The 19235-nt window shown below is 36.5% G+C and overlaps 1 protein-coding gene across 2 annotated transcripts; it reads right to left on the bottom strand.

The window, feature by feature from the left end:
• Window positions 1-1544: 1544 nt before the first annotated feature.
• On the bottom strand, window positions 1545-18421 carry LOC119488031. 2 transcript variants are annotated; one of them, XM_037769185.1, is made up of 5 exons: window positions 18178-18421; window positions 16119-16436; window positions 5612-5761; window positions 2401-2450; window positions 1545-2305 (listed from the first exon to the last, which is right to left on the bottom strand). In XM_037769185.1, exons 1-5 carry the CDS (start codon window positions 18245-18247, stop codon window positions 2153-2155), a joined length of 741 nt encoding a protein of 246 aa, XP_037625113.1. In that variant the 5' UTR covers window positions 18248-18421; the 3' UTR covers window positions 1545-2152. The 2 variants fall into 2 exon arrangements, with proteins under 2 accessions (XP_037625113.1, XP_037625114.1); XM_037769186.1 differs by lacking the exons at window positions 16119-16436; window positions 18178-18421 and adding exons at window positions 6297-6614; window positions 8263-8576.
• Window positions 18422-19235: the final 814 nt, after the last annotated feature.

The following is a 19235-nucleotide window of genomic DNA, read 5'->3' as shown; positions in this document are numbered from 1 at the left end:
CATAATTTACCACACCCGGTAACAACATCTGCGGTGAATAATCAAGCTGCTTGTCTGCCACTGGTGAACGGATATGTTGACTGAGGTTAACTCTAATACATGAATATCACACATTAAGGACGTCAACATGTGGCTTTGAGAACATAAACTGACAAATCTATCAAAATGTCAATAAGCACCTGCCAAAAGAGAACTTCAAAGGCCATGCAGTGGAAAAGGGCAGTGAGATAGTGTCAGAGATTCGTGTGTATAAAACCGGTGTGACGGTGTCAAACTGTCACACTATACAGTAAATGGAAAATCACCCCTGCGACCTGTGAATATACAGTACTGTTGAGCTGAGATCTCTAAACTACAAATACAAGTTCACCATTTCCTACGACTGTTTCATTTCACTAATGGTTCTTAGTTTTGTGTATTTCAACAGTGGAAACAATGAGTCAAAAACCGTGATAAACGCAATCAGGAAAAAATAGTAAGTGATAGAAAAGATAAAAATGACTCAACCTGAAACCCAAAAGGAGCTTCTACATGTATCACACCTTCATACTGAAGATAAGAGTATTAATAAACAAGTCATAGATGTCCCGACAGCAAAGTTCAGTATTAAAGTCTAAATTTAATCTAAAGCGGAAAGGTTGAATGGTTTATTTTTTAGTTAAATGTCAGTGAACTTTTAAGACTTATGGTCTGAGATAGCTTGAATAAATATTATAATATGTTGTCATGTTAGCTGCAGGTACTTTAACTTTTATTGTGGATTAAAGGATAAGCCTGACCTTATTCTATATTTTTGTTATTATCAATAAATCCCATGAAAAGACCAAAACCATCACTGTGTTAGACCATCTCTCCATACTTTCTGACTTCACTACCTCGTCTGTGGCACTCAGCTGCAAGCCTATTTGATCGATTACTAAAATATAAGTATATGTAAAAACAGCTCAAACATGTATTGTTTAATTTTTTAATTATCTAATAAAGGCGCAGTAACTTACCAAAAAAGCTGGGCACTGTAGGTTTTAATAAATGTTACTCAAACAGAAATAAATTGTACATTTTTGTAGGACTATTTTTAGTGGTGGATCAATACACATTTGATTCTTCAGTGAGTATTTACAGCAGCAGGGAAATGTTTGAAGCACTCAAAATAGACTACGGTGTCCCTATTCATCATAATGAAGAAACGTGTCACCCAGTGCAACAGTGAGCCACACTGATGTGCTTTTAATAGTTTTTGGACATCAATGGAGGTCCATAGAGGGAATGAGTCCTAAAACCCAGAAATGAGTTAGCATTTTGGTACTTCCGGTTCCCGCGTCTCTAAGTCAATGTTTTTTTTTAATTTAGATGCCTGAAATAAGGTCTGTGGTTAACACGAGCTTAAGAGATTTCAAGATTATCTTCTACGACATAAAATACGTCAGTAAATATTCCACTCGTGAATTTTGAAGCTTTTACGTGTCCTAAAAAAGGCGGTAGCTAACAAGTGGCTAAATGAGACTAGTAAACGTCATCACGCCGACTCGTCCGCTCGTCGTGGAAGTATCGTAAATGTTTGTTTGCCACAGAGCTTATTTTCTGCAATAATCCAAAAGCCAATGGAAAAATCCAATTGGCTTTTTGTCAATAGAACCAGTGCAATTCTAACTTCCGGGTTTCTGGGTCTATGACACAGAGGAATAAGATGTATCAGCTTTTATACAGTACGTGTTAGTAGGATCAATGCAATGTGTTGGCCTTCTTATGGCATTTGTTAATGATAACAAAAAATCTCACCAGATTTTGCCTTTAAGAGTTTAGTGGACAGACGATCCTGAGAAAAATTAATAGCAAACAAAAACCAAATCAAATTAAAACATTGGTTTGTTAATACAACATTTTGTGTGCCGCAGAAATTGTCAACATTTTAATCTCACGACCACCAAAAACAAAGTGACACCTGCATACTTATGGCCCAAGCACAACATTGACTCTTCCCCTCCAAACTCTTTTGCTTGTAAATCATTGCAAGGAGCCTCCAGGCTGTGAGGATTCATCATGGTGTTATAAAAAGCATTCATCACACTTACTAGAAATATATTTTTAGACGTCATCTTGCATACCTTTACCCAAACCAAGAGGGACCAACCGGTTTACATTCAGCAGCATGTCACACTTGTCGCTTTTCCTGGAGATAGCTGACAGCAGCGTATTCAGTATCATTTGGATTAATATCCAAAACTGTCTGAGGTCTTTTGGGAAAGTCCAGGACGCTGTAGACCAGCTGGGATGCAGGCACATTATTGGACGCCTCAATGGTTTCCTGCAAAGACGATCAGAGTCAACATGAAGAATTTCTGCAGATGTTTTAAATATTTACTTTGACGTTTACGTCTTTAAAGACGAGTTTGTTCTTACTTGTACTGTGGGATTGGAGTTTTCTTGTGGTGGTGGTTGTTGTCGTTCGTCTGTATAAGAAGCAAAACAGGTGAAATACTGAGTCAGTCAGGCAAACAATCAACTTAATCACTGCAAAGGATTTGAATTTACCACTATTCAACAACGTTGCTTTGTTATAAGGTCTGAAACTTTTAAGTTAGTTAGTTAAAGAGTAGGAAACAGAGCTGAGGTGGAACGAGCAGGTGGCACGAAAAAATTGTTTAAAGGATAGTTCAACATTTTAGCCAACACGCTTCTTCAATTTCCTTCTGAGAGTTACATGAGAAGTTTGCTAATGCAGTAATACCCGGAGTCTTGGTATCATCATGCATGTATAAGGACCTTTACTAATACCGATATGTTGCTCAGTGACCATATCTGGCAACTGGAGACGCTGCACAGACGTACTGGGCAGATAAACTGTAGTTTGTCCAGCACGTAAATAGTGCCAGCATGTAACTTCCCATAAAACCAGAAATTGTTTTTGTACAAATTAAACAAACGAGTTACAAAGTGAGGCCGATTTTCTTAACTTTGGACAGAGCCACTGCTTCTCCTGCTTCTAGTCTTTATGCTAGGCTAAGCAAATTGTCTCCTGACTACAAGGCTGCGGTCAAAAAGTATTTTTTTTTTCCTTTTCCTAACTACTTTTCCTTGACCTCAATGGAAAACATCATGAGGTCAAGGAAAGATAAGAAGGAGAATTCAGAAGGAGTTAAGAAAAGACAACCGTGATGTTAAGAGAATCCGACTGTACTTATAGGCTCCGTAATTATGATCATAGTCCATCCATCCATCTGCAACCGCTTATCCCATTAGGGGTCGCGGGGGGGGCTGGAGCCGATCCCAGCCGACATTGGGCGAAGGCGGGGTACACCCTGGACAGGTCGCCAGTCCATCACAGGGCTGACACATAGAGACAGACAACCATTCACACTCACATTCACACCTACGGGCAATTTAGAGTCAACAATTAACCTAACCTGCATGTCTTTGGACTGTGGGAGGAAACCGGAGTACCCGGAGAAAACCCACGCTAACACGGGGAGAACATGCAAACTCCACACAGAAGGCGCCAGTGCTAACCACTGCACCACCGTGCAGCTCGTGATCATAGTGATCATAGTGAAACTACTATATTTCGAATATATAATATGGACTACAAAAACGTGCATCTCCGCCCCATGCCAACCATTATTACCATTTTATTTCACATGCAGGCTATAAAAACAGCTCCTTCAGTGACTCTCTGTGGTGTGTGAAAGAGAGATACCACATTTCCTTCCTGCTGCTGTCACACTTTACCATCAACATATAATAAAAGATTATTTTTTAAATGTGGGCAACGTTGAAAAATATCACTTCTTTACCAAGGTTGGAATTGAAATTAAAAAAATGAACATAGGCTACCAGTCACAAAAGTTTATATGATAAATATTGAGTTAATTGTTTGAGTTATGGAGACGGGGTAGAAGCATTTAAGTCTAAAGGACTACTTCCTACCTTTTTTTTTCACCTAATATTTATTTATGTTGATTATTTGTTTATTGACAGTTTGCTATATGTTTACTGTTCACTTTTTAAACTAAAATAAAACACAATTGTTATTCTTTTTTTTTTTTTTTTACCTATTTGTTACAAAAACAAAGTGAAACGAAATGGTTGTCACCGTCCACTCATATTAATCACCATGAATCCCAATTAGTAGATGACTGTATGAAAATAATTGTTAAATCTATGCAAGATAAGCATATTGTTTGTTTTCATGAACGGCAGAATGATGCGTCGCTTTAAATGTTGTGGCCGCAAGGAATTGTGGGACGGCATTATCTCCTTTCATTTGGTAAAGGATGCTCCAGTGTATCCTGTGCTAAAGGAGATAAGAAAGGAAGCATTGAAGCACCTTTCCTCAGCATTTAGAGAATTCGACCAGCTCTTATCACGGCTGCTACCAGGTACTTCCGGGTCATTTCACTCAAGTTAGGAACCTTCCTAAGCAAAAAAGACTTTTCGACTGCAGCCCATGTCCGTACTAACGCACAAACATGAGAGTTGTATTGATCTTCTTAACTAACTATCTGCAAAAATGCTAATATCAGTAAATGTATTAATCAGTTTAAAAGAATAACGGCCATAGCAGTGCAAATGCTGAATGATAAACAACAAACTAACTAATTATACAGAGTTGTTTTTTTTAATAATTAGTGGTCATATTGATGATTATATTTAGGTAAAATCTATTAATTCTGTTATAGTTTAGTCTAGTTATAGTCAGACTTTGTCTTTGATTTTCTTTTGCTTTTAGCTCTCATACATATCTGCACCAGCGGTACGAGCTCTACATAACAAGTATCATCTGGCAGTGCAAAAAAGCTCGACAAGGTGCAGAAGAGTGCAGTTAATCTCCAGCATCTGTCAGTTTTGCTGAGTTGTGACATTTGAAGATTCGTAGCCTTATCTGTGGACAACGGTTGGACCAGGTTAGCATGACATGAGGCAGGAACGCACAGTCAGCAAAACCCTGCATTTGTGTACATGTATACGGGAATTGATGATGTGGTTTCTGAGGTCGCACAGGCTGTCAAAATATTTCACAAAGGCGATGTTCCTACTCAAAGTAGGCCAGAGGGGTTTATTGCTGAAGTGAAAGCGCTCTGTGATCTGATAGTGAACAAATAATGCAGATGAATTTTTTTTCCACCCACCCCATTGTGATAGTAGATACGTTCACATTTGCATGCACTGAAGGAGGACTTCTTTTCAAAAGCTGTGAATCATCATGTTACAAAAGGATGTGAAACTGCAATCTGGTTAGCATTTTTTAGCGTCTAACCGCACAATTGCACATTTTTTCCACAGAATAACAAGTATTCCTCTTTTCTCGCTTGAAAAAATGTAGAAAATATGACTGACAATTGCTCTAAATAATTCATTTAACACTGCATGCAATATTGTATTAATGTTTCCAGGTGTATCAGGTCGAGCATTAACATTATATCTTAGATTTTAACAGTTCAGCTGGCACTTATGTGCAGACTAAAGCTTATATTTAGCTTCATTACAAGCAACTGAGGTCAAACCTGACAACAGACACAACATAATGTCTCTGAGAACCCGGATTATCCATTGTGGCAAAAGAGTAAAACAAATACAGAGAAGAAGAGTATTTTCAGGCCGTCACTTTCCCTACCGTTGGTTCTCAAGAGACACCAGATCAACAAGGGAAGTACTGCAGCCAACAGCACCACGGGTAGAACCACAAGGACAGTGACGATGTGAGAGGAGATACTGGGACTTCCTTCGTCTTCATTGTTTGGCTTGTCATTCGTCACTGGAAGATCTGTAGGAGTTAAAAGGAAATTATGAAAATATGCACTCATATCTCTGCAGGAAGCTATTTATTCTCACCAACATGTCTATAACAAATGGTTATTTAATAATGTGATTGTTCAAAGGACACTAAATTACTGTATATCCCAGTAAAAACTGTATTGTTTGACTACATTTGCAATAATCAGACTGTGAATGTTATCCATAAACGGTTTCTCAATGGAAAATAGGGTTGGTGGTTCGATCGACATTTCCTGTATCCTGTATCCTTTAAACAATATTGGGAATGGTCTGGTAATCCATTGTCGGACTGATGAATATTTATTTGAAAAATTCGAAAAACAATGAAACAAACAATAATAGTAGTACTATTGTGAAGGGACTACTCTCTCTGTTGGCAGAGGAAGTGAAGGTGGTTGTTCATCCGGATCTAAATATAGTTAATAACATTTAAATTTTAATGTGTGTAAATCTACCAACCATAATAAAAACTAGATGGTACCAAAAGGATATAATATTTAATAATCATAGAGATCTGATCTTACCTGTGCTGCTTCTGTTCTCCTCTAGGACGATGAGCTGCACCTTATTGTTACTCTCTATGACGGATGTATCCGTGAAAAAACTGGCCGAGTAAATTCCACTGTGATTTAGTTTGAGATTTATAATGTGGACAAACACAGAAGTATTATTAGGGTAGATGTCAAAATCGCCTTCTCTTGGGATTATGTTGCCCTTTTTATACTCAGCAATCTTTGTGTTGTTTGTATAAACTGCAATTTTTTGTGTGACATTCTTGTTAAATGTGAACTCAAAGGTGATTCTGTCGCCGAGGATCCCAATGACCTCTGCTTGGGTGGGGCCTGTATGGAGACAAAACAAGGGATGTGTATGAGTAAGAGATTGCAATGAGTATTCTGTCTTATTAAAGCAAAACGCAGTAACTACAAAACAGGACCAAACTAAACCACAGTAACTGCTCTCTGGCCGTGTCTTTCTGCCCAGGTTGCACTCTGGTTTGTTAATCTGTGGCCTCTATCCCTCACTACTGCTCTAGCTGCCACAGAGAAACATTATTTCAAGTGAAAGCTAGCTGGTGATTTAGTCAAAACTAAATTATTGGTTTCTGTAGTTAAAAAATATCCATTTTCATGAACAACATCTTTATAATTCAGTTTGTTAACCCACATATCTAAATGGGGAAGTAGCTGGACCAGTGTCCGTAACGGCCATCTCAGCTCTAGACTCTAGGTAGAAGTCATGGGATTTGCTGTTAAATCATATATTAAATGTATTAAATGTAATGAATGTAATAAATGCAAATAAGTCATTATATGTAGGCTATTTCAGTATAGGCTAAATATTAATAGTATAGACTAGACCTTACCAACAAGAAGTTTATTCAAGTGTTCTATTAGTATACTTCTTTTAAACTTAAATAAGAGAGTATACTTTCAGTTTACTTTTTATGTACTTATCAGAGATATACTTAACAAAAGTATACATACAAGTATAGCTGCTCATACTGACAAGTATACAGAAAAGTCTAAGTATACTTGGCTTTTAGGCCTACTTGTACTTAATCATTTGATCGAGATATACTTAAGAAAAGTATAAATAAGTATTGCCGTATAGGCCTACAGCAAGGTGTACTTGGTTTGTAGTTGTGCTTACTTTTTGATATAGTAGCCTATTAAAGTGTGTTCGTATTTTTCAACTACAGAAACCGGTAATTTTGTTTTGTCTTAAGCTAAAGCTAGTGGCTATTTGGCAAACTAAACAGAGATACATTTAATTCCTATGAAATATTAACTGTAAATAATCAAATTAGTTAAAATGGACAGAAAGGAAAGACATTTTTGGGGCAAATTAAAAAGCCTTGAAGCAACACAATATTAAGTCTACTGTGTGTCATAGTGTGTTTTTGTTTTTGTGTGTCATGGATGTCAGTAATGTTAAAACTGTATATAATATTATACTGTAACTAATATATTAAAGTACTACCCACACTGTCATTATAGCACATTACTTAAAAAGGAAGGATTCAAGGACATCATCTAAACTCTTGTGGACTTTTTTATTCCTATTACCTGATTTCACGTATGTCTGAGATTTAATGGAAAATATTCACTAGATTACAAAGTTGCGCCATGCTCTCTTTCTTTTTTTACCACAAGCAGGTTACAAATGAGTGTACTTGACATTTTAATAAGCACGTTGTCCCCATTTTAATGTGTTCAATGTGCAGTGGCAAAACGACAACTGACACCAAACTGAGAACCTCAAAAAACACAGGGATTGTGGCACAACACCATAACTGTGTGGAAACTGAGGTGTCATTAGCAGCATAATAACTTGTGTTATAAGAACAGGCAATATACTGTGATCTTAACAGAACAAAGAAGAAATACAAAAAGTTAATTACAGAGAGCAGTAAAAATGAACCTCTAGCAGGTGAAAACACACAAACATGTAAAACATCTAAAGAAGCACTAAAAGAAGACAGCTTACCGTTGAATACCAAGTGAGCTGTGACGATCAAAACTAACCCGAAAGGCTTTGAGACGATGTTGTCAACCATGATAGAAGAACTGTGTTGCCTGCAGGCCCGGCGAGGTGGCCCTCCAGTCTTTGATATTTCTGATTTATATGAGCTGCCTTGGTGTGTTGAATCCTTTGGTTTGATATTTCTACTAATGTAGGTGTTTGTGTGCCTGAGAGGAGGAGGAAACTGTAGACAGGAACTTGCACAAACACTATTTATCTACCTACAGCATCAGAAGCACCTCCTGTAACGGAAGTCTTCAAAGAGCTTCATGGACATGTGGTGCAGACTGTGAGGAGCTCAGCTGAGGACGGTGTCACTCACATCATGTGTGGAAATTCAGGAAGATGAGCAAGTAGTTTCCTTCCTGTTTTAAGGGAAATTCTGCAGAAATGTTACACAGAAAATGGTCTCAACTGTCACCGTCTACAGTGGACTTGGGTCAAATCAGGTTTCATACGCATAGACGATACAAACACTTTTTTAAATTACATTTAAGAAAGTCAACAGCAACTTGTCTTTTAAGAAACAATGGTCCCACTACATCAGATAATCCCCAGACATCCGACAGTTGTTTTTATTGAAACCGCAAGCAGACAGCAAGCCCTCATTCATGTTTCAGTTGTTGTAATGTCTTTCCAACCTTCAACTGTCCTCAATGTCCATCCCTTTTTTCTGTGCTTTCACCATTTTCAATGTTGCAAATGGTATTTTTACAGACTTTTTTTAATTGATTTTTGCATTGTTGATTCTCACATTTGTTTTGTTTTCTTACCTACTTTGTACTGTTAAAAATACTTTGTTTCCATCCTTTTTTATTTTTTGAGAAAAACAAAGAATAATCATTCCAAATACTGTTAACATTACCTACAGATATTGCTATACTAATGGATAAACATGCATGCACGCACACACATACACACACACACACACGCACACACACACACACACACACACACACACACACACATTCAAGGCAACACTTTAACCGCAGCAGAGGAAGTTGGGGGGCTTTGAAGTCACAATTTGATGACTTTAGGATAAAATAGCATGTGTCACAGGGGGGATATTTTGGTTTCGGTGGTTGATGGAGTTTGGCATTTTGCAGCTCATTCTACCCCCAGTATCAGCACTGCAAACCACGGAAGAGGAAGACCCAGTTGATTGAACCACTAAAGCTGATGTCTCAGCTGATGGGCACAAACTTTGAGATCATGTAATGTGCCTTCTGTCAATCACAGCTATGTTGGTGGGCAAAATCTGTAAACAGCTGAATGTGTTTTCAAATGCAGCCCACAGCTTCTGTATTTAAAAGGAGACAAATAAATTGATTTGATTTGTTTTTGTAAAACAGAGCACAACCGGAAAGAGGAAAAGGAAATATTCTTCTTTACATTCGTATTTTTTTATTTTTATTTTACAAAGTAATTTTGAACTTAAAGGTGCGCTATACGATATCGCTGTCGCTGCACTAGAATTATGGAAAAAGTTGATTTTAGAAAATTCTTGAAACAAATTGATTTGCATTGAAATATGGCTCCTACGCTTGCAGATGTTTGTTAAAGGTTCTCTAAGTGATATCTAGAGCATTAATATAGAAACAAACAACTATTTGCTATGTAAATATGTAGAGGAGTAATGTCTAAGGTGGTTGACGTTGCGGCAGCGTCGGCGTTAGGTGAGGGCTTTGGGGTTCCAGGCCCGTCCAAAATGGTCACTGTGCCCCCTCAGCTGAATTCTCTCCTGACAAAACAAACTAAACTGAAATACTTTTACAGCGATAAGTAAAATTAAGTCATACAGTTTGGTAATGGAAGGACTTTACACTGCAATGCAAAATAAAGCACAGAACAGAGATAGTTTGCATTCAGGAAACAATTTGTTATTGTACTAGCCTATAAAACACCCCCCTCCCTAGCCAGTTAAAAACAACAATATATCCGCATTGTATGAGCAGCCAATGGGCATGATCTCACTCGAAAAATTGCGAAACAAATGGAAAGAAGTTTGTTGAGGAGATTCTGCACTCAAAGTCGGAGACTCCAGCTGTTCTAGTGGTGAGTTCATAAATCCACCCATGCGCCTTGATAAAACGTCTCTCCTGCTTCTTAGTAGGCTACACTGTGAGTGGTATTATTTGCACGTTTGTAATTGTGGCTATACGTGTCTAGATGTGAAACAGGAAGTGACACTGTAGATGAGCGCCTGTGCCTCTCTGTCTTAGTTTATTTCTTTCATGACGCATGATAATGTGAAGGTGGCCCAATGTGTAGGTTTATTAAATGCAAAACATTTAACGGATTTCCCGCTGTGCATCTTAGTTTATAAACTCTGTTTTTGTGGACGTAATAGCATGTGTATGCGTGCGTATGCGTGTGTCCGTGCCTTTGCGCATAAGTAACAGTATGTTTATTATATTATTATCATAATGCTAATTATACACTTAATAAAGGCAATGCGAGGTGAAAAAAAATGCCCTCCCCGTCAAAGTTGATTGCCCATCCGTTCCTAATACTCTGACGCCGACTCTGCGTTGCGAAAGAGTAGCACCCACCCTCCTAGGTAAACACTAGGCTCGTTCGAGATGATTCTGGCCTGCGCAGAATCAATCAACAGTGATCGCCGCGCAATGCATGCCGGTTAGATTTGTGTCCGACTTGATGCCGACTTGCTCTGACGTCATGTACACAAGGGCAACGGTAACCTCACGAGATCGAGGCGGACGTAGATTTATAGGGCCTGGTTTTCCATACGACAGGAATAGTAGAGTAAAAGGTTTTGCTTACCTGAGATGCTCACCTGATAAGTAGGAGTTGCAGAAAGGGCCTGTTGCCTGCATCTCTTCACCGAACCAGTTGAAAGTGACTGCTACCATGCAATAATAAAAACTGGTTTCACAACATAAAATGACAAAAAAAAAAAAAAATGCCTTGCTGTTTACCAGTTATTGAAGAAGAACTCAAGTGTTGGTGGCTAACCTCTGTATTTTTTTTTTCAGGATTTCCTGGTGTTTCTATGTTTTGGAGTACTGTGATCAGCATCTAGTGGTATTTTGTTTTCCCCTGCTGTTTGCTGACCAGCAGGTGATAAAGATTTAAGCTGATTACTGCCTCCTCAAGAGATGCCTGTTTTTTCTTTCACAGTTGCCAGAGGTAAAATCTTTGTGAGAGCGTCGGTCGTTGATCCCAATTTCCGTAGTGGCCAAACAGCAGTACTATGACTTCCGTGTCTGTTGCGTGATGCCATTGGGCCCAAAAGACTTTACTTAATAATTAATAATTAATTATTAATAATAAATAACAAATAATAAATAATAAATAATAAATAAATAAATAATAAATAAGTACAGAAAAAAGAAAAGAAAATTGCATAAATAAATGTATAAATAAATACAAGAATAAATTAATAAAATAATAAATACAAATAAATAAATAAAATAAACACATGGAAAAATAAGAATAAATAAATGCTGAAGTGTATATGGAAATAAATTAATAAATATTTGCTCAACCAGATGAGCTAAATGAGCATCCCACCTTCACGTGTATTTTGTTGATAATAAATAAATTCAGAAAAAAGAAAAGAAAATTGCATAAATAAAGGTATGAATAAATACAAGAATTAATGTATAAAATAATAAATAAATACATTAAAAAGAATGAAAAAAATTCCATATAAATGTATAAATAAATCGAAGACTAAATGAATAAAATAATAAATATAAATAAATAAATTCTGAAAAATGAAAAGAAAATTGCATTAATGAATGTATAAATAAATGCAAGAATAAATTAATAAAATAATTAATATAAATAAATTCAGAAAAAAAGAAAAGAAAATTGCATAAATAAATGTATGAATGAATACAAATAAATAAATAAAATAGTAAATATAAATAAATAAATGAAAAGAAAATTGCATATAAATGTATATGCAATGATGCTGATACTGATGAAATAAAATAAATAAATAAAAAAAGAAAATTGTATTGTATAACTAAATACATGAATAAATGAATAAAATAAGACATATAAATAAAGAAAGAAAGAAAGAAAGAAAGAAAAAAGAAAATTGCATAAATAAATGTATAAATAAATAAAATAGTAAATTAATACAATTATTAATTAATTTTAAAAAGAAAAGAAAATTGCATAAATAAATGTATAAATAAATACAATAATAAATTAATAAATACAGAAATAAATACATGGAAAAAATAAATAAATACAAATTTAAAATGTATTTTTTTATTTCTTTTTGTTAATCTACATTTTCTTTGTGTTTCGGCTCTTTTTATCTTGACTTGACAGAGGCAGTGACAGTTGTGGGAGAGAGAGGATGACATGGGGCAAAGGTCCACGGGTCAGATTCGAACCCCCGGCCTGCTTTACCAGGTGAGCTAACTGAACGTCTTATCCTCACGTTGGTTTTGTTGCTGATGCTGCTGAAATAAATAAATACATATTTTATCAGGATGTTAAAACAGATAAACCAATGCTCTTCTTATGATATAAACATTTCTCTTATAATGACTCAAATATAGCTCAATGTGTAGTTGAGCTGGGTTTTGTTTTGCTGCAGAAGGCCACATATTAGATTCCTACATCCGTCAATGTGTGTCCATTAGAGGTTAATATATCCAATCAGAGTGCTCCTGAGCAAAAAGAGACACCAAATACTGTATATCTAGATACTGATGTGATTATTCCGCTGTCATCATTGTATTTCTGCACCATCTTGTGGACTGAATAGTACAATGCAAATCACTTGCAAACCCCAGACACGTGATCACACACCTCCCTCTTTTTCTCTCTGACACTCACTCATACAGAAACATAGAAACGTGCATGCTCACACTTATCACCACTTGCTTCCTCAATGATGTTATTTCCACATTTCCTGCATCTCAATTTATTGAAATCATTTCCGTTGTGCAACTCTTTATGTGTTGTTGTCACCTCTGTTTCTATCATCCAGCAATGACAATACAACCTTTTTGTGATATTGCTCAAGTTTCATTGCTTGTTGCTGCTCAATTTACAATAATTGCTCACGTTCTCATGAATTTTAAATTCCGTTTTGCTGAGTTGTGACATTTGAAGATTCGTAGCCTTATCTGTGGACAACGGTTGGACCAGGTTAGCATGACATGAGGCAGGAACGCACAGTCAGCAAAACCCTGCATTTGTGTACACGTATACGGGAATTCATGATGTGGTTTCTGAGGTCGCACAGGCTGTCAAAATATTTCACAAAGGCGATGTTCCTACTCTGTTCCACAGAATAACAAGTATTCCTCTTTTCTCGCTTGAAAAAATGTAGAAAATACGACTGACAATTGCTCTAAATAATTCATTTAACACTGCATGCAATATTGGATTAATGTTTCCAGGTGTATCAGGTCGAACATTAACATTATATCTTAGATTTTAACAATTCAGCTGGCACTTATGTGCAGACTAAAGCTTAAATTAAGCTTCATTACAAGCAACCGAGGTCAAACCTGACAACAGGCACAACATAACGTCCCTGAGAACCCGGATTATCCATTGTGGCAAAAAAGTAAAACAAATACAGAGAAGAAGAGTATTTTCAGGCCGTCACTTTCCACCGTTGGTTCTCAAGCGACACCAGATCAACAAGGGAAGTACTGCAGCCAACAGCACCATGGGTAGAACCACGGGTAGAACCATAAGGACAGTGACGATGTGAGAGGAAAAGAAACTGGGACTTCCTCCGTCTTCATTGTTTGTGTTGTCATTCGTCACTGGAAGATCTGTAGGAGTTAAAAGGAAATTATGAAAATATGCACTAATATCTCTGCAGGAAACTATTTATTCTCACCAACATGTCTATAACAAATGGTTATTTAATAATGTGATTGTTCAAAGGACACTAAATTACTGTATATCCCAGTAAAAAACTGTATTAATGACTACATTTTTCCTGTACAATTAGAATCACATTTTATATAAATACGAGAATATCGTTATTCTATATGTTTCTTATTTATTTATTTATTTATTTAAAAAGGATCCCCATTAGCTGATACCAATGGCACCAGCTAGTCTTCCTGGGGTCCGAAATCATGTACATTAATTTATCACATACATACTATATACAACATCACATTTGTGTTACACCAATAACACTCAAATTTTCAAACATATATAAATTTCTAATTTCAAATTCATACACAATCTTCCACAATTTTTGTTTAGCCTCAAGGCCCATCATCAGGGAAAAGGAACAAAGAAAACAAAGAAAACCATACATGACCAACACTGGACTATCAATCAGCTGTTTAAGTAATGTATTCTTAGATGGTATTTGAATGTGGATTTGTTAGATGATTGACGGATGTGAAGAGGGCAGCTATTCCAGTGAGTGATGGCGCGGTAAATGACCGTCTTTTTTAAGGCATTAGATTTTGGGTGAGGTAACATGATGTGAAATGACTGTGAACGTCCCTGCATCTGGTAATTTGACTGTATAAAAACTCGGGTTTAGTAGAATAAATGCTGTTACTAAAGAATGTCGCTGTGCTTAAGGCAAGTCTTTTCTCTACTGGTAACCATGACAGTTTATGATGCACGCTGTCTGTGTTCGTTCTCATGGGGCAGTGTAACACAAGTCTTGCAGCTCTGTTTTGGGCAATTTGTAGTTTCCGCAGTATGCTTTTCGGTGCAGAAGACCATACAGGTGAGCAATAGTCCAGGTGGCTTAAACTTAAAGATTTAACTACTTGTCCCAGAACGTGTGCTGGAACATACGGAAGGCATTTTTTTGCCATGGAGATACCATTTCCCATTTTCCTGACAATTGTGTCTATGTGCTCTACCCATGAAAGTTGATTGTCTATAGTTAGTCCCAGTAATGTGACCTTATCCACCTGCTGTATAGGTTCACTGTCCAAGTAGAGATTCATTGTGGGCATAGATGACAGCTTATGACTAGATCCCAAAATAATGGATTTGGTTTTTGAGATATTTAGTACCAACTTATTTTGTTTTATCCAATCATAGACCAAATTTTGTTCTAAAGATAGAACTTGGTCTAGTTCGCCGCTTGTATTTAGTCTTATTGTCAACAATTTCCGTGATAAGACAAAAAATAGCAGTGTGTTAGTCTGTCGCAGTACTGTCCAACTTCCCTTTGGACGCCCATTCCCACTGAAGATGTAAATCTTTTAAAATGGTCACAAATATATAATCTCGGAAAAAATCTCAGTAATTTCATAAACCGGGTACCGTAATTTTTCCCCAAAGCTAGCAGCATGTCTCTATGTAGGGACGAGCCTCTCAGACTGACTTTGGTCCAGACCTCAACAACTACTGGATACATCGACATTACATTTGGTACAGATATCCATGGTACCAAGAAGATGAATCCTATGGACTTACTACAGTTGTATTCATCCTTTTAATATTTCTGGTTGTATTAGACCTTTTGTGGTCAATATTACAAGTCAATGAGCAGGACTGCTTTATGGCAATATTGTTTTTTAAATATAATATTTGCATCAATGTGATGAAATCCCTTTGTCAGGTATTTAATTTACTGCATTAGCAATAATCAGACTGTGAATGTTATCCATAATCGGTTTCTCAATGGAAAATAGGGTTGGTGGTTCGATCGCCATTTCCTGTATCCTGTGTCCTTTAAACAATATTGGGAATGGTCTAGTAATTCATTGTCGGACTGATGAAGGATATAGTTAATAACATTTAATTTTTAATGTGTGTAAATCTACCGACCATAATAAAAACTAGATGGTAACAAAAGGATATAATGTTTAATAATCATAGAGATCTGATCTTACCTGTGCTGCTTCTGTTCTCCTCTCGGACGATGAGCTGCACCTTATTGTTACTCTCTATGACGGATGTATCCGTGAAAAAACTGGCCGAGTAAATTCCACTGTGATTTAGTTTGAGATTTATAATGTGGACAAACACAGAAGTATCTTTAGGGTAAACGTAAAAATCGCCTTCTCTTGGGATTATGTTGCCCTCTTTATACTCAGCAATCTTTGTGTTGTTTGTATAAACTGCAATTTTTTGTGTGACATTCTTGTTAAATGTGAACTCAAAGGTGATTCTGTCGCCGAGGATCCCAATGACCTCTGCTTGGGTGGGGCCTGTATGGAGACAAAACAAGGGATGTGTATGAGTAAGAGATTGCAATGAGTATTCTGTCTTATTAAAGCAAAACACACAAAACAGGGCCAAACTAAACCACAGTAACTGCTCTCTGGCCGTGTCTTTCTGCCCAGGTTGCACTCTGGTTCGTTAATCTGTGGCCTCTATCCCTCACTACTGCTCTAGCTGCCACAGAGAAACATTATTTCAAGTGAAAGCTAGCTGGCAAAATAGCCACTAGCTTTGGCTATAAGTCAAAACTAAATTATTGGTTTCGGTAGTTGAAAAATATCCATTTTCATGAACAACATCTTTATAATTCAGTTTGTTAACCCACATATCTAAATGGGGAAGTAGCTGATGCTAAATTCAATCATAATGGAGATTAAAAGCCTGAATCCTGCTAAGCTAAACGTTGGTAGAATTCATGGGATTTGCTGTTAAATCATATACTAAATTTATTAAATGTAATGAATGTAATAAATGCAAATAAGTCATTATATGTAGGCTATTTCAGTATAGGCTATATTAATAGTATAGACTAGACCTTACCAACAAGAAGTTTATTCAAGTGTTCTATTAGTATACTTCTTTTAAACTTAAATAAGAGAGTATACTTTCAGTTTACTTTTTATGTACTTATCAGAGATATACTTAACAAAAGTATACATACAAGTATAGCTGCTCATACTGACAAGTATACAGAAAAGTCAAAGTATACTTGGCTTTTAGGCCTACTTGTACTTAATCATCTGATCGAGATATACTTAAGAAAAGTATAAATAAGTATTGCCGTATAGGCCTACAGCAAGGTGTACTTGGTTTGTAGTTGTGCTTACTTTTTGATATAGTAGCCTATTAAAGTGTGTTCGTATTTTTCAACTACAGAAACCGGTAATTTTGTTTTGTCTTAAGCTAAAGCTAGTGGCTATTTGGCAAACTAAACAGAGATACATTTAATTCCTATGAAATAATCAAATGAGTTAAAATGGACAGAAAGGAAAGACATTTTTGGGGCAAATTAAAAAGCCTTGAAGCAACACAATATTAAGGCATCACACCCTTTATATCTGTTTACAATGTATAGTCTACTGTGTGTCATAGTGTGTTTTTGTTTTTGTGTGTCATGGATGTCAGTAATGTTAAAACTGTTTTATTTGTTAGTAGGCCTACTCTACAAAACAAACTCTTGGCTCAGAATTAAAAAATATATATATTAAAGTACTACCCACACTGTCATTATAGCACATTACTTAAAAAGGAAGGATTCAAGGACATCATCTAAACTCTTGTGGACTTTTTTATTCCTATTACCTGATTTCACGTATGTCTGAGATTTAATGGAAAATATTCACTAGATTACAAAGTTGCGTCATGCTCTCTCTCTTTTTTTTTTTTACCACAAGCAGGTTACAAATGAGTGTACTTGACATTTTAATAAGCACGTTGTCCCCATTTTAATGTGTTCAATGTGCAGTGGCAAAACGACAACTGACACCAAACTGAGAACCTCAAAAAACACAGGGATTGTGGCACAACACCATAACTGTGTGGAAACTGAGGTGTCATTAGCAGCATAATAACTTGTGTTATAAGAACAGGCAATATACTGTGATCTTAACAGAACAAAGAAGAAACACAAAAAGTAAATTACAGAAAGCAGTAAAAATGAACCTCTAGCAGGTGAAAACACACAAACATGTAAAACATCTAAAGAAGCACTAAAAGAAGACAGCTTACCGTTGAATACCAAGTGAGCTGTGACGATCAAAACTAACCCGAAAGGCTTTGAGACGATGTTGTCAACCATGATAGAAGAACTGTGTTGCCTGCAGGCCCGGCGAGGTGGCCCTCCAGTCTTTGATATTTCTGATTTATATGAGCTGCCTTGGTGTGTTGAATCCTTTGGTTTGATATTTCTACTAATGTAGCAGTTTGTGTGCCTGAGAGGAGGAGGAAACTGTAGACAGGAACTTGCACAAACACTATTTATCTACCTACAGCATCAGAAGCACCTCCTGTAACGGAAGTCTTCAAAGAGCTTCATGGACATGTGGTGCAGACTGTGAGGAGCTCAGCTGAGGACGCTGTCACTCTATTATGTTAATGTGCATATAAATAATTTGTACTTCATATGTTTGGATTAAAAACAAAGTAATTTGTGACAATTTCATTTGCTAAGATTAAAAATGCTAAGCTAAGCCAAAAATGTAGCTTCTTGTCATAGTGTGTGCATGGAGGCTATTTATAAGCATTGTAAATTCATTTGTGCTGTAGTTTGAGAACAGTTTGTAACAAAGCATTGTATATTTGTATTGTTTCAGTTTTACAAAAGAAAGAAGAAGAGAAAAGAGGACTCAGTAAAACACTTTAACTTTACTCCTGTCTTCGACTTCTCTGAATCCTGTTTGTTAGCTATCTGTCAGTTTTTGCGTATGTGCAACACGCATCAGGGACAGAATAGTCACCGTCTACAGTGGACTTGGGTCAAGTCAGGTTTCATACGCAAAGACGATACAAACACTTTTTAAAATTACATTTAAGAAACTCAACAGCGACTTGTCTTTTAAGAAACAATGGTCCCACTACGTCAGATAATCCCCAGACATCCGACAGTTGTTTTTATTGAAACCGCAAGCAGACAGCAAGCCCTCATTCATGTTTCAGTTGTTGTAATGTCTTTCCAACCTTCAACTGTCCTCAATGTCCATCCCTTTTTTCTGTGCTTTTTTACCTACTTTGTACTGTTAAAAATACTTTGTTTCCCTCCTTTTTTATTTTTTGAGAAAAACAAAGAA

Source organism: Sebastes umbrosus, chromosome 5 (genome assembly GCF_015220745.1).
Source record: "Sebastes umbrosus isolate fSebUmb1 chromosome 5, fSebUmb1.pri, whole genome shotgun sequence".
In the NCBI taxonomy this organism is placed as follows: domain Eukaryota; kingdom Metazoa; phylum Chordata; class Actinopteri; order Perciformes; family Sebastidae; genus Sebastes; species Sebastes umbrosus.
This window is presented reverse-complemented; position numbering and strand designations above follow the sequence as displayed.